Source organism: Epargyreus clarus, unplaced genomic scaffold (assembly GCF_041222505.1).
Source record: "Epargyreus clarus isolate Ecla_fem2 unplaced genomic scaffold, WU_Ecla_fem_2.2 ptg000017l, whole genome shotgun sequence".
NCBI classification, from domain to species: domain Eukaryota; kingdom Metazoa; phylum Arthropoda; class Insecta; order Lepidoptera; family Hesperiidae; genus Epargyreus; species Epargyreus clarus.
In genome coordinates this window covers 12,534,156-12,548,280 of record NW_027332225.1, presented here as the reverse complement: position 1 = coordinate 12,548,280, position 14,125 = coordinate 12,534,156, and the positions used below count along the sequence as shown (strand labels likewise).

At 34.6% G+C, this 14,125-nt stretch overlaps 1 protein-coding gene across 1 annotated transcript in view; it reads left to right on the top strand.

Moving 5' to 3' along the window:
- The window catches only part of LOC140749259 (uncharacterized), a 79,291-nt gene that overhangs the window by 18,453 nt on the left and 46,713 nt on the right, over positions 1-14,125 (top strand). Inside the window, exons 21-31 of the mRNA XM_073082302.1 lie at positions 7,583-7,758; positions 8,685-8,773; positions 9,165-9,253; positions 9,544-9,723; positions 9,901-9,922; positions 10,140-10,340; positions 10,655-10,818; positions 11,383-11,558; positions 11,913-11,929; positions 13,149-13,210; positions 13,944-14,061. Of these exons, the coding sequence (XP_072938403.1) occupies positions 7,583-7,758; positions 8,685-8,773; positions 9,165-9,253; positions 9,544-9,723; positions 9,901-9,922; positions 10,140-10,340; positions 10,655-10,818; positions 11,383-11,558; positions 11,913-11,929; positions 13,149-13,210; positions 13,944-14,061 (1,294 nt within the window). The remainder of the gene's footprint in view (positions 1-7,582; positions 7,759-8,684; positions 8,774-9,164; positions 9,254-9,543; positions 9,724-9,900; positions 9,923-10,139; positions 10,341-10,654; positions 10,819-11,382; positions 11,559-11,912; positions 11,930-13,148; positions 13,211-13,943; positions 14,062-14,125) is intronic.

The window sequence follows — 14,125 nt, the reverse complement described above, 5'->3', positions numbered from 1 at the left end:
ATGTTCACAATGGAAAATCCCTAATAACTTCTAAACGGATTACCCTAATTACACAATTCCTTTTGCCCTATCCGTTTTAGACCTAAACCTACCAAATGGCATTAAAGGCAAAAGGCTACGGAAAAAGATATTTAAAAAAAACGAATGATGCAGTTTTAGTTTTTATTAAAATCGGCCTCGTAACTCCTTTCAGCATTTTTCGCTAATCGTTATTGTACTGTTTGTGTTTCGCCTTATGTTAAAGTATCGGCTCACTCAGCAGTGCCCGCACGCACATCCATCTTACACCACAGCTTCCAGCAGAGTGAGGGGGGGACCATGCCCCGTTCACACCATACCATTGTTCACGGCGTGTACACGTGAGACGACGGAACCTTCATATTACTTCTCACACACTATAGTTATAGATTCGGATTTGGCCCTGAAGGCTTATTTGAAAAATTCGGCGAGTTAAGTTTTAAAAAGTGAATAAAAATATGGTCTAGCTGAAAATATGTATTATTAATATACTTTGCAAATAACAATTTTAAAAATAACTACAGCTTGAATATTTTGAAGAGATGAAATTTTAAAGATAACTACAGAAGACAAATACAGACTAATAATTTAAGTATGAATTCGTTATCGGTGAGTAAACTTACTGAAAAAGGATTTACTGTTAATTTCCTGAAAAACGGTTGCAGTATTAGTAAGTCTATGGATAATATCATCGCAACTGGCCACAACGTACATAGTACATATATATATATATATATATATATATATATATATATATATATATATATATATATATATTTTTTTAAACAATTTGTCAAATCGCCACTATGTAATTTGACAATGTCAAATAAAGATTGGCATATAAAACTAACCCGTACTAATCCGGAATATATGCAAATTTTAAAGAATATTGTGACCCGTCTTGATGATGTGAACATTATGACGGATATGTCGACTAAGAGTAAGATGTAAGAAATCATTTCCAAATGTCTGAACGGGAGCGAACGATATACTGGAGATCGTACATACGGGTTTATGTGGTCCCTTGGAAGCTACTTCATTCAACGGTTCATGGTACATGTTATTATTTGTCAACGATATATACTCGAATGACACATGTTTATTTTCTCAAACATAAGAGTGAGACTTTATAAAATTTCAAAAATATTAAGTTCGCGTTGAAAAGGCAATTAGCAAGTCGAACAAGTGTATCAGATGAGATGGTGGAACGAAGTTTTGTAATAGAGCTTACGATATTGTTTTGTCAACAAATGGAATTCTACATCAGAAGGCGATATGCAGTATATACCACCAAACAGAATGGTATGGTTGAAAGAGCTAACAGAACTATAATATTATCGAAAAAGCGAGAAGTCTATTATAACTTTAAGCAAATTTGTGCAAGAGCGTTAAATATGTACTAAGATTTATATCAAAAACCGGATTCCGACGAAGACAGTGAAAGACTGTGTGCCTCTACAAAAATGGTCTGGGAAACGAGTAGATGTTACCCATTTATGCTTATTTGGATGTGCAGCGCATAAAAAAATATATAAAAACGCATTTATTTAAGGAAAATCATTGAAACTAATGGTCGGGGCTTCCTGGTAAGTAGTCAGAGACACTTGTGATAGGAATGCGTCGCTCTTCCACTGTTGGATTTCTTAATTAGGATTATACATGAAAGTATTGACATTGAATTACAAATATAGGATTAACATAAATATTACACCATATTGAGTACAATGTTTAGATATTATTCGTGCATACCCTACGGACTCATAATGATATCCTAGGAATCGGAAGCTAAGTCCACATACATTTGTTTTTATCTAGTTGAAGATGTTATTTTAGTCTTACAAGGAGGTTCTCGACCTTTGTATAATTTAGTGTTTGCAGCCACCTTATTAGAATTAATTTACAGTTGTGTGAAGTTAAAGGGTATATTTGCAGTAATCGGTTGATTTTATTATATAGATAAGATGCTTGTGATAAATATTGGCGTTGAGCAAAAATGGTTCGAACCGCATAGGAGGGTGCTACAATATCGCAACGTCTCCTATCAAGGAAGGTGTTATCAAAAGGTAGATCTTTATGGAATTTTAAAATTAGATTCACGATATATAATTTTCTAACAGATAATAAGTTACTGATAGCGTAGACGTATACGTATATAGCGTAGCGTATACTCTTATACCAGACAGAAAAGACGAAAGTTGGATGCAAAGTCAAAACCAGTGATTTTTGTCGGATATTCATAAGAAGATATCGATTATTTAATACGAAGACATTCGAGGTGTTAAGTTTTTAAAAGATGTTTTTCCTGAGGATAACGCGAGTAATTCCAGTTGTCAAAATAGTAACTTTTCGATTTAATTTACTGTCATGAAAAAGAGTCCATGACTGATGCTGGTGATTACAGGTGATATAGGTGTATGTGTGCCTGCGGTTACGGATACAAGTGATGTAAGTAATGTGACTAATACTATGACGGATGTAAGCGAGCCTGAGGTATTGGTACGTGAATCTGTTGATATAAGTAATGATAGTAATAGGCGTTATCCTGTTAGAGAGAGGAAACAAACTGAATTTTACAACTTTTTAACATGTGATTTAATTTCAGAGAGTGGTCCTGTAACGGCTTGAGTGTAGGCCTGATCGTAATTTGTACTAAAATAAAATCAAACTCGAGTTCCTGTTGAACCTCTGCGTGATAGCATGCTTATAGATGACTGAGTGATTATTTGAGACCAAAAACAATGTATTTTAAAATTATTGCAAGCGTTTGGTATGTCCGTTTGTAAGTCCGTGTCAACTTCAATGGAGGTTGATTTGAAATAAACAAAAGGTAACTCAGACAGTAACAGTAGTCTACCGTGTCAGAGTTTAGTGGGGAGATTCAACTATTTAGCCAGTTCCACGAAAGAGTTATGTTTGGTAGTATTTATGTAGAGTTTTGTTATAGGTGGGTAATAAAGATAAAGGGGCGTATCGTAAGAACCTTTTTAATATAAATTGTAATGCCATCAAAAACACTGCTTGTAAAAAAATCCAAGCCTCGCCATTCAGTTCTTCCACCGTAAAAAGTCGTGAGATCCATGGAATCCAAGTCCTTGGATTCATGTAGTCTGTACTTAAGAGACCTTCTGTCTTAAGGTATTATCTCACTATGTAACCTAACAACATCTCATGGGACCATATCAATATTCAAAATATATTATGTTTCAAATAAATAGATTGGATTTGGCAATTTCGAGTCCTAAATTCTAACAAAACTAAATATATTATTATAAATGTTGATCTAAATGGTAAGACTTTGCAATCTGTGAATAAAAGTATTTTCTTCCGGATTACCATGGGATAACCATCTGAATTTAAACCTCAGTGGGGTCATCATATCTCTGCTTTGTCCAGCAGACTTAGCTAGACTTATTAAAAAAAAAAAACAAAATATCAAAATATCTACGGCAGCCCTAAGGCCATATAATAATATATTTCTACCTAATAACATCAGTTTCAGACGCTGCTGTGTTAGTGTTTGAAGAGTGTGGAAGGAAAACATACTTTTTCGAGGCGTAGCTGAGGTCGGCCACAGTTGCGCCGCTACCCTAGGGGTAGCCTGTGTGTTGTGCAACTGTGGCCGACATTAGAATTCTTTTAAAAAACGTTGTCTTCCACATTCTATTTAACCAGGACGCTATTATACAAGTCCGGTTCAAAAATTTCAGATAAATGATACTTCAATTCAACCGAATCCATGCGATCCTTTTGTGTCGACGAAGCCAAATTTCAGTACAGGAAGAAGAATAAGTGAAGCAAGTAAGAACTGCATCAAGTTAGAACTGGATTACACGAAAGTAGTATAATACATATTTTGTAAAAAATGCAATGCATTTTAAACAAAATAATTTAATTTACTTAACAAACTGTCAAAACAATTAAAATATATGAGATGCTTATATTTATTTTTCAGAAGCTGCATCCATGAATATTAAATATATGTATAATAATATTATTTATTATATAAATAATCATATAATATTTAAAGTAAGAATACTCGTATTTTTAGACTTTGAAATACAAGACGTAAAACTGCAAACTATGGTCAACGTATATTTGTTCATCGTTTCCATTATAACGACAAGAAAAGATTTAGATTAGTATTATAAATATATTTTTATTTTTTCACAACAGCAGAGCAAAATTGAAACGTAAATTAATAATCTAATTAATGAGGATATTATCTAAAAAATGTATTAAATTGTAGTGTGAATATTTATTTATAAGTAGTTGTATTTATGTGATTTATTTAGCGGACTTTATACTCTATATATGTACATATATACATGCATAGACATTCATATATACTCGTGTATACATATATACTCACATATATACTCGTGTATTTAGAGACTGTACTTTATGTATAAGGTAAAATATAAATCCATTTTTGGCAATTACTTCAATATAATGATTATATATCAGAAATAAATTAAGCTGTGGATTAGGTAAATAAGTAAATAAATAAATGGCTCGACTTGGTGGAGGCACTGCCGTGAGTGCGAGTTAATATGTTTGTGTTATTTCAAAAACTTAATAACGTGAATATTGAAAATTTGTACACAACACTAAATTTGTTATTTCCAGAGTGTTTTGAATACATCTGGGAACTTAAAAATCGAGATGATAAAATACGGCACGATAAAGCTTGTAAGTATGTTTTATTAAAGTATGTAAGTATACTTATTATTGTTATAACAAACATATTTATGAGTATGATAAGTTTTTTACCTTGTCTTGTTCATAGAAGCAATTTCAACTTTTCTTCTAGGCGATGCGACCCGCGCTCATTTGGCCAGGCCTGCTGTGCTAGGAGGGAGAACCACGCGACCTGGCGAATTTCCACATATGGTGAGAAAACTCTTTTATGGGACTTGAAATACCTAGTTAAGAAATTGATTTATGCGTCATTAATTCCAAATACGATTGTATCACGTCCTGAGATCTGATATAGATGCTTTGCTATTCCTCAGAACATACGAATAGTTAGGCCATTTGATACGAAATATTGCTGGCTGTAAACCAGAATAAATTTATGTTTAATACTTCTATTTCTATGTTATGTAGGTATTACGGTGCTACCGCAGACTATATAGATATTATATGGTATAAATGTATGATTTATTTATATTCCAGGGAGCGTTGGGCTGGCGAGCGAAGACAGATACTTGGTTATTTATGTGCGGTAGTTCCCTCATAAGTCCTAAGTTCCTGCTGACAGCGGCACATTGTTCCAAGGTATCATCAAGACTAAGTGATGTTGCTGACCCTAAGCCTGAGATTGTCAGGCTTGGCGATAAAAATATTTTTGAGTTGGTAAGTAATGTAATAAGATTAAGAAGACTAACCCCGGATTATGTTAAACCTATAGGCTTGTGACTTTTTATTAATTTTTGTGTTTATTCATTTTATTATTATAATAATCATGGTAGTAAATGCACTTCTTATTTTTTAGCATTTGTTTTTATAGATATACATTTGTTTTTATAGAAATACACATTCTATGAAAATTTCAAGTGTCCATCTATTACGGTTCATGAGATACAGCCCTGTGACTGTATGTTTCTGAAACAGTTTTGGAAAGAGAATCGTTTGAGACTCGTTTGAAACAGATTCGTCTTGAAAAGCCAAACATTTGTCGGAGTGCTTAAATAACCAAAATTTGGTTTTATATGTTTTATTTTTTTATAATAATTATTTTACTTCACATTTAATGGGACGAAATAACTTAATGATGAGATTGATTTAATTTTACTCTGCAACCCTACGGATCCACATTGGAGGACTGTGATGATATACTATTTGTATTTTTGTATTTATATTGTTAATTCGTACTTTAAATACTAATATAACCCGTCATGTTTTTCTCATCTACACCGGTACAAATCACCTATTTATACTAACTTAGTATTTCTTCGTAACGACACGTGCACGAATATTATGAAAATCATGTCATAGTACAGATTTTATGAAGTACAGATTTAGCAAATGGAAGTGGAAATGAGTTTAATCATAATTAACCATTATTTCAATACATTCTCTGAAGATTTATATTTTTTATTTCGTTACAGTTCGAATTTTGCAAAAAACCAGAAGACAAAGAGATTCTTCGATTCATCGTTCACCCACAGTACAAATCGCCGAAGAAGTACTTCGACATAGGTTTGATCGAGCTGAAGAGCGAAGTTACGTTTCATAGAGCCATACAGCCGGCTTGCTTATGGAGTAAAGCTGACACTAGTCCATTAGGCACTACAGCCATAGTTACTGGCTGGGGAACCACCGATAAAGGTAGTCACTTACAACTTGTAACTTTTATTTTTATAGACTTCCCAAAAGACGATTGTAAAACTATTGAATTGTTGCCATAACAATAAATATTAAGAAATGCGGTGACATAAAAAAGTGTCGGTATATTTTTATGATATGGTGTGTTGGTTTCTTTTGTCGCAAGGAGCAAAGCGTCGTTCTTGGACATTTGGAATCAAGTTCTAATGACACAGCTATTTTGGTCGGTTAAAATGCCTTATCAGAGAGACTGTGCCTTTAATCCTTTTAACCAGATCAAAGCAGCAGAGCATTGTCTTTGTAAGTTAGAAATACTTCACGGAAAAGAACGAACTACATATGCTTGCTTATATCCCTTTACAAAAATGCTAGCTTGACGGTGTCTTTCCTATTAGCCGGAAAAAATACGTCACCAGAGCTTCAAGCAGCATCCGTAGACGTTTTGGACTCGGACACGTGTAACGATCTCCTGCAACCAGTCTTCAACAGAAACTTCCAAGGCATTCAGCCTCATCAGCTGTGTGCTGGCGTGCTGGCCGGGGGTATAGATACTTGTCAGGTATATATCCTCTTGTGAAAGTCCACAGTACACACGAAAATATTTATTTAAATTTGAAATAGGTTTTCTAAGGTGGTGTAGGACCCATTGTAGTTCGACTCCAGCGGCACCACCGCCACAACTATTTCTGCCTCGTAGCACCAGTTTAACGCTAGTGTGTTCTGGTCTGAAGGGTGTGGTAAGGGAGACATACTTCTCCGAGACGTTTCAGCTTAGTCCTAAGGGGTAGCGGCGCATCTCTGGCCGACCTCAGGTAAGAATATCTAATGCTATGTGGGGTTGATTACAGATGTCTATGGGCGGCAGTGTGGCTACTGCCACCAGGTGGACTGTATGCTCGTCTGCTACTTTTATATTACAAAAAAGTATAATATTGTCAACATGAATTAAAGATGGGTATTAAGGTCAAATTTATTGAAATGACCAATACCAAATTGTATTTGAGTTCATAAAGAGCGTATTACTGCAGGGTGTGCTGATAATTAAATACTAACCCACATTATAATATATTAAATATTATAATAATGTTATGAATCATAGGGGATGTAAGCTGACAATAATTTGCTCTATCTGCCCTATTTTACTTCAGTAAAATGAGGAGTAATAGAAATACCTAAACGAATATTTTCATAATTGATATCGATGTTATTTGACTAATAATATTTGTATACTTTCAAGGGTGACTCTGGAGGTCCACTTCAAATGAAGATTCCGCTACCGATCACAACTGAGGGAACGATGTCATACGTCATCGGAGTGACGTCGTTCGGCGTAGGATGCGCGCGCGCAGATACCCCCGGCGTGTACACTCGAGTTTCCAGTTTTATTGATTGGATAGAAAATATTGTCTGGCAGTGATCTATTTCGGCAGCATGTACATTATAAACTGTTAAAATGCTATTACTAACGCTCTGTAATCTCCTTTAAATCAAAACACTTAGAATTGTATTGATATTTATAAGATAATAAAATATGTTAAATTTCTTTCCATAATTTTTGTTGTCATTTTAGTAATTTCCGCAGGCCTAAAAAATAGAATTCAGTCAATTACTTTAAAAAAATACACTAATATGGGTGTGTGCTTATTTAATGTTTACTTTCTACTTGTAGTAATATAGTAGTCCCTTTGGCAAAACATTTGTGCGCGATTATAAATATCAACGGGCGGTGGTACATATTTAATATCAGGCAGACTGATTTCTACCACTACATGAGTGCACCAGGAAGGCGGTGACAAGAAACTAGTGGCGGTGTCTTGTTAAGCGTGCCACGAAGACCAAATAATGACCACGACCACTCTGACAAGAGTGTAACGCTTAAGAAGAAGACTGATTTCTGAATTATAAAAAGCTGTCGACTGTTTGTTATTTTTTTTTTTCATTAAGTGTAATCATCAGTGTACACTCTATAAAGATAAACTCCTCTCAAATCGTTCTAGTAGTTTTTGAATGGCACCCAAACCAGCAAGCTAACGACTGCTATATAATATATGGGTTTGGGAAATAAGTTCGTTGTGTTTTTACTGAAGACATTTATTTGAATAAAAAACTACAATTATATCAAGAAGTTAATAAATTATGTATTCGCCGTTGCTGTTTACCACGTCTTTCCACCTCTTGACCAATTTCGTTGACGCCGTTCCGCCAAAAACAGCCTGGTCTAGTGTCAATGAAGTTGTTGAGTCAGTTTTTAAGGACCTCTTTGTTATCGAAGGTAACGGTCTTCAAATGGTTTGAAAGGGCGCAAAAAAGATGGTAATCGGTCGTTGCAATGTCCGGAGAATACGGCGGATGCTGAATAACCTCCCATTCGAGCTCTTGGAGTGCGACTTTGACGACTTTGGGCCCGGCGTTGTCGTGAACGAGTATGGTTTGACCATGTCAATCAGGTCTTTTCAGTCGAATAGCCTCATTCACGCGGTAAATCCCATAGAATGAAGGTGGTTGAGAATGGTTTTATGATCGCATTTCATTTTTTCCGCCAATTCACGACTGATTTGGCTACGAAGTTTTTCCCCAACCTATTAGATAGTAAAACAAAACGATACAGCAAGTTAGTTGCCATCTCGTCACGCAGCCGACACGACACGGAACTTAAAAACCGAGATGATATAAAAATCATGATAGAGCTTGTAAGTATGGTTTGATAGTAATATTTAAATTGTCTAGTCCAATATTTATATTGTTATACCAAATTTTTTTATGAGTATGACGAGTTAAGTTAACTTTAGTCGTTGAAAAAATTTAAACGTTTCTTCTAGGTGATTATTTGAGGCCGAAGGAAAATAGAGGAGTGGTTACTGGTATATTGGGAGGTAGAGACACGCTACCTGGAGAATTTCCACATATGGTGAGAAAGACAATTCTTTTTTAAAAATCAAAATACTCAAGACATTCATTGTCCATCGGTGATTGACTTCGAATAAGTTTGTATCTCTACCTGAGGTCCGACACAGATGCTTTGCTATCCCTCACACTAAATATAGTTATGCCATTTCCTACGCCCTTCAAATCAAAAAACATTTGAGTTTAACACTTCTATTATAATGAGGAAGAGGTATAGCGAAGGCAAATTTTTAAGAGCTTCTACTATCTTTTATTGATTATGATACATTGTAAATAAATTTATTTGTATTACAGGGAGCGTTAGGTTGGCGAGCGGTGATAGGTACTTGGTTATTCATGTGCGGTAGCTCGCTCATAAGTTCTAAGTTCCTGCTGACAGCGGCACATTGTTCCAAAGTATCCTCAACCGATACCAGAGTTGCTGACACCAGGCCAGAGATCGTCAGGCTCGGCGATAAAAATATTATTGACGATGTAATTTATATGTATTTGTACTCGTAATAAGTTTAGAAATACAACATTCGGATGACGTTAAAGATGTTACCTTGTAAAAAGTTGATGGAACTGTAGAGTTACTTTATAATAATCATGATTATGTATTTGTGTTGGTAGGTCTAGTGTCAAGTCTAGTTGTCTTACTTAAAGTTAAAGTCCTTAAATAAATGTTTTTCTCGTCTTCAAAGCTATGGTAAGTTCGAGAGTCCACTGGCCTATTCATTCTCTTCAAATTTTACATCAATTTGTTTTAAATCAGCGTTCAAAAACATTTTCCATGGTATAATAACATGGTATAATAGGGTATGATGGGTCCATCGCCATACTCATTTCAATAACAATTTTGGTAAGCGTTTTTGTATTATGATTTGAAAGGTTATAAGAAAAGGCTGAAGCCGTAGATGAAGAGATTCTTCGATTTATCGTCCATCCACAGTATAAACCGCCGAAGAAGTACTTCGACATAGGTCTAATCGAGCTCACAAACGAAGTTATATTCGATAAGTATGTACAGCCGGCTTGCTTATGGACTAAAGCTGATACTAGTCCATTAGGTACTGAAGCCTCTGCCACTGGTTGGGGAACCGTCGACGCAGGTACCATCTTGATTATAGCTTTTGTCTGTTACTTTTCAACTTGCAGCATTATTTTCTTGTGATTTAAAGCAGTCCTTGCGGTAGTAATTCACTAGAACTTATGCAATAATAAGGGTGTTCTACCGGCCTTTGATCATTGATGCGTTGTTGCCTTGAGGACTAAATTATTTATGTATCTCTGCACCCGTTTAACTGGAACACAGTAGCGCTACATTACTGTTATTAAGGTAGAAATTGGTATAATGTTGATGACTATGTCATACCCCGGAATCATAAACTATCTTTTCGAAGGTATCAGAAATGTTTTATTTTAGCTAAACAAATAACGTCGCCGGAGCTTCAAGCAGTATTCGTAGACATTGTCAACTCGGACACGTGCAACGATCTCTTGAGATCAACCTTCAATAGAAACTTTCAAGGAATTCAGCCGCATCAGCTATGTGCTGGGGTTTCATCTGGGGGATACGATGCTTGTCAGGTAAATTTTAGTATCTTTAAAATAAGTATTGAGCTGCAAAGTGTGTTATTCGTTTACACTTAAAACTTACTTTAAAGGATTTTCTTAATATAAAAAATTGAAGTTAAAATTCAAGATGATCTTAGTCTTCCGTAGTATCAACGCTATCCTCATGCTCACGTAGGATCTGTTTTTATGAATTTGATCACAGTTGTTCATGAGTCGCAACAGGCGGGCTGCTAGCCCTGGTAGTCCAATCACATGAAAGATACATTTTAATATGTAGGTAATTTGTATATAGTACTCGAACAACTTTACCCACTCTCTGGAGTATTCAATATTTTTGATACTTTCAATAAACTTTTTAGCAAGTGTAGTAAGTGTTATTAGGTGTTAGAAAGATAATTATAAAGTGTGCATAAATTTAAAAATTAAATATATAACAATAGAAAATGTTTGAATAAAGATGCAGTAGGTTAATTAATCATTAATTAGAAAAACACATTTTTTTTTAATTTCTTACGTGTATTTTCATTATACAGGGGTTTTTTGCTAAATAATAAATTTTATTTGTTTACTGTCAAGGGTGACTCTGGGGGTCCACTTCAAATGAAGATTCCGTTACCGATCACGACTGAGGGATCGATGTCATACGTCATCGGAGTGACGTCGTTCGGCGTAGGATGCGCGCGCGCAAACACCCCCGGCGTGTACACTCGAGTTTCCAGTTTTATTGATTGGATAGAAAATATTGTCTGGAAGTGAATAAATATACACGTTATTTATTTTTAACTGCTAACGGTAACATTAAAAAATGCGTTGCTTTCAATTTAAACATTTTTTTTTGGTTTCATGAACAAAATAAAATATATTCAATTTGATGTCATCGCTTTCCTTTTATTATTTTTAGCAATTTGCAAATCGTTATTAAAGATTACAATACGGCGATTATATTATATTATTTTAAAGTTTTACTAGGTATAAAACTGAAATGATATTTTTCTCGGATGTAGCTCACAATTTAGGCTTACGAATAACGAACGAACGAACGGCTACGAATAATAATTTACAAGTAAGTATAAAGGATATTTTTTTTTACTTTCCTCTTTATGCAGCTGCATGATTACATCACGTACCTGTTTTAAGACATGTAATAAAAAATAGGTACTTGATGATCGAAACTATTATATAAACCTAAATAAATAATTTACAAAATATGTGTTTTGAGTTGGTTTTCTTTTGAATATTATGTTGTGATTTCTTATTATAAGGTTATGATCAATTACTGTTGTAATGCTGGACACAAGTCTCCTCTCAGAAAGGACGATAAGGTCATGACTCTCAAAATGAGATGATTTAAGTTACAGCTGGTCAAGTGCGATTTGGTAAATTTAACTTACCTAATACTCACTATGTTACACGTCTAGATTTTCTCGCGATGTTACTCTACATAGTTAGGCTGTTTGTCCATCACATTGTCACCGAGCCGATTATGAGAACGAGATTATTTTAGGGCCGAAATTAATGTGCCGTGACGACGATAGTTTGTCCACCGCGACCGATATCGGCGGTTTATTTTGTTCCTGCTGTCACGCTTGTGACGGCAGTGTATCGAGAAGTTCCAGTGTGTTTTATATTTCCGGCTCTTCAGCCCGTCGAAATCTCGGTTCCGATCTAGCGGTCACGCCGATCTACCCGAAATATCGGCGACCGGGATGACGGTGCTCGGGTGACGGACGTGCGATGGACAAGCTGCTATAGTAAATGTATGTACGCTACTTCGGCGCCGTCATTACGGGTCGATGAAGGTGGCGGTGGACAAACGGCTTTAAGGTATGCGATAATTAATTCTAATACGCATATAACTTCAAACATAAGAGATGCGTCCTTGAGACTTGAGTCCGGACCACCGGTGTGAGAAGCTGAGTTCAAATAATTACTTATTAGCTATTGCCGTGTGTATACGTATGAACAGGTTTTATATACGATTTTCCTTAAACAAAGTAGAGACATACATACATCCGGTTCATTGAAATCAGTTGTTTATCTAAGCTATGACGATTAATGTGTTTAAATATTCGCAAGTAAAAATAACTACAAAGAATTGTATTTCAAAAATAGATTAATTAACGTAAAAAAGTAATAACAAAAATGTTAATGACATATTTATAAGAATAATATTAATCACTGTCAGGTGATTATATTATAACATTAATATGGAGTTTGTTCAAGTATTAGTATTAACGTTAATAACAGGTAATATTAAGATAATAATAGTTTAATAAATTAATATTTTATATTTAATTTTGTGTGAGAAATGTGTCGCGAATATTGTGTTTAAATTGTTTCAGTTATCTCGGTTTGCATGTGTCTCGAAGCATCGTCAGATAGCAGATTACTAAGAGATAAACGGGTAATATTTTAATTTATTTACCTTTAATATGTTGTTTAAATTTTATCGTCACAGTGTATGGGGTTTGGCAGGCATGACGAAAAAAGGATTATTTGGAGTCTTATTAAATTTAGTATTGTTCAATCCCTGCGCGACAATTTGAGATCTGAGCGTGATGACTAGAATAGCGAAAAATTCTAAGTCTATGGTGATGATGTTATACCAGAATATTCGTAAAATATAGAAAAAGAAAACTATTATTTTAATTATGTATAATGTCTCGATCGGTCACTCGGAGTCCAAAAGATTGATCGAAACGGACAGTATAAAACATTTTATTTAACAAGTACGATTTTGTACATCGAAAGAAGTATAAATTGAACTAAAGCCGAGGTGTCGGATTCCATGTTACTATGTAGTGGAACATGGATATAAAGAAAACAACTAAAAGTATTGAAATGAAAATTTTATGTATATTTACAAACAAGACAGACTATGGTTTTAAAAGGCAGGAAATAAATGACCTAATAAGAAATGAGTAAAAGTAAAAGAGCTTGAGAGCCTATACAAGGAATCACATTTTTAGTAAATACAAATATATCATATTCATATTTAGTTTCCCTCCATTTGGCCAGTTATCGAACCAATAACTTGATTATAGTTATAAAAAATCATGTTACTGAATTTGTATATTTTTCAAGTTAAATTTAATTTAAGTTAATTTGTGAAGTAAATTGCATGTAAAATTTTTCAGAACGATAATGACAATATCAACTTGAATACCACTACAACTGAGAAACCTCATCCATGCAGACCTTTCGTGTCAAAAAAGCAACCAGATTTCAGCAAACAAAACAGAATAAGCGACGCTAGTAAGTAAGCTTTTTTATAAAATAGGACAGTCCACCTGATGGTAAGTGACTACTGTCGTCCATG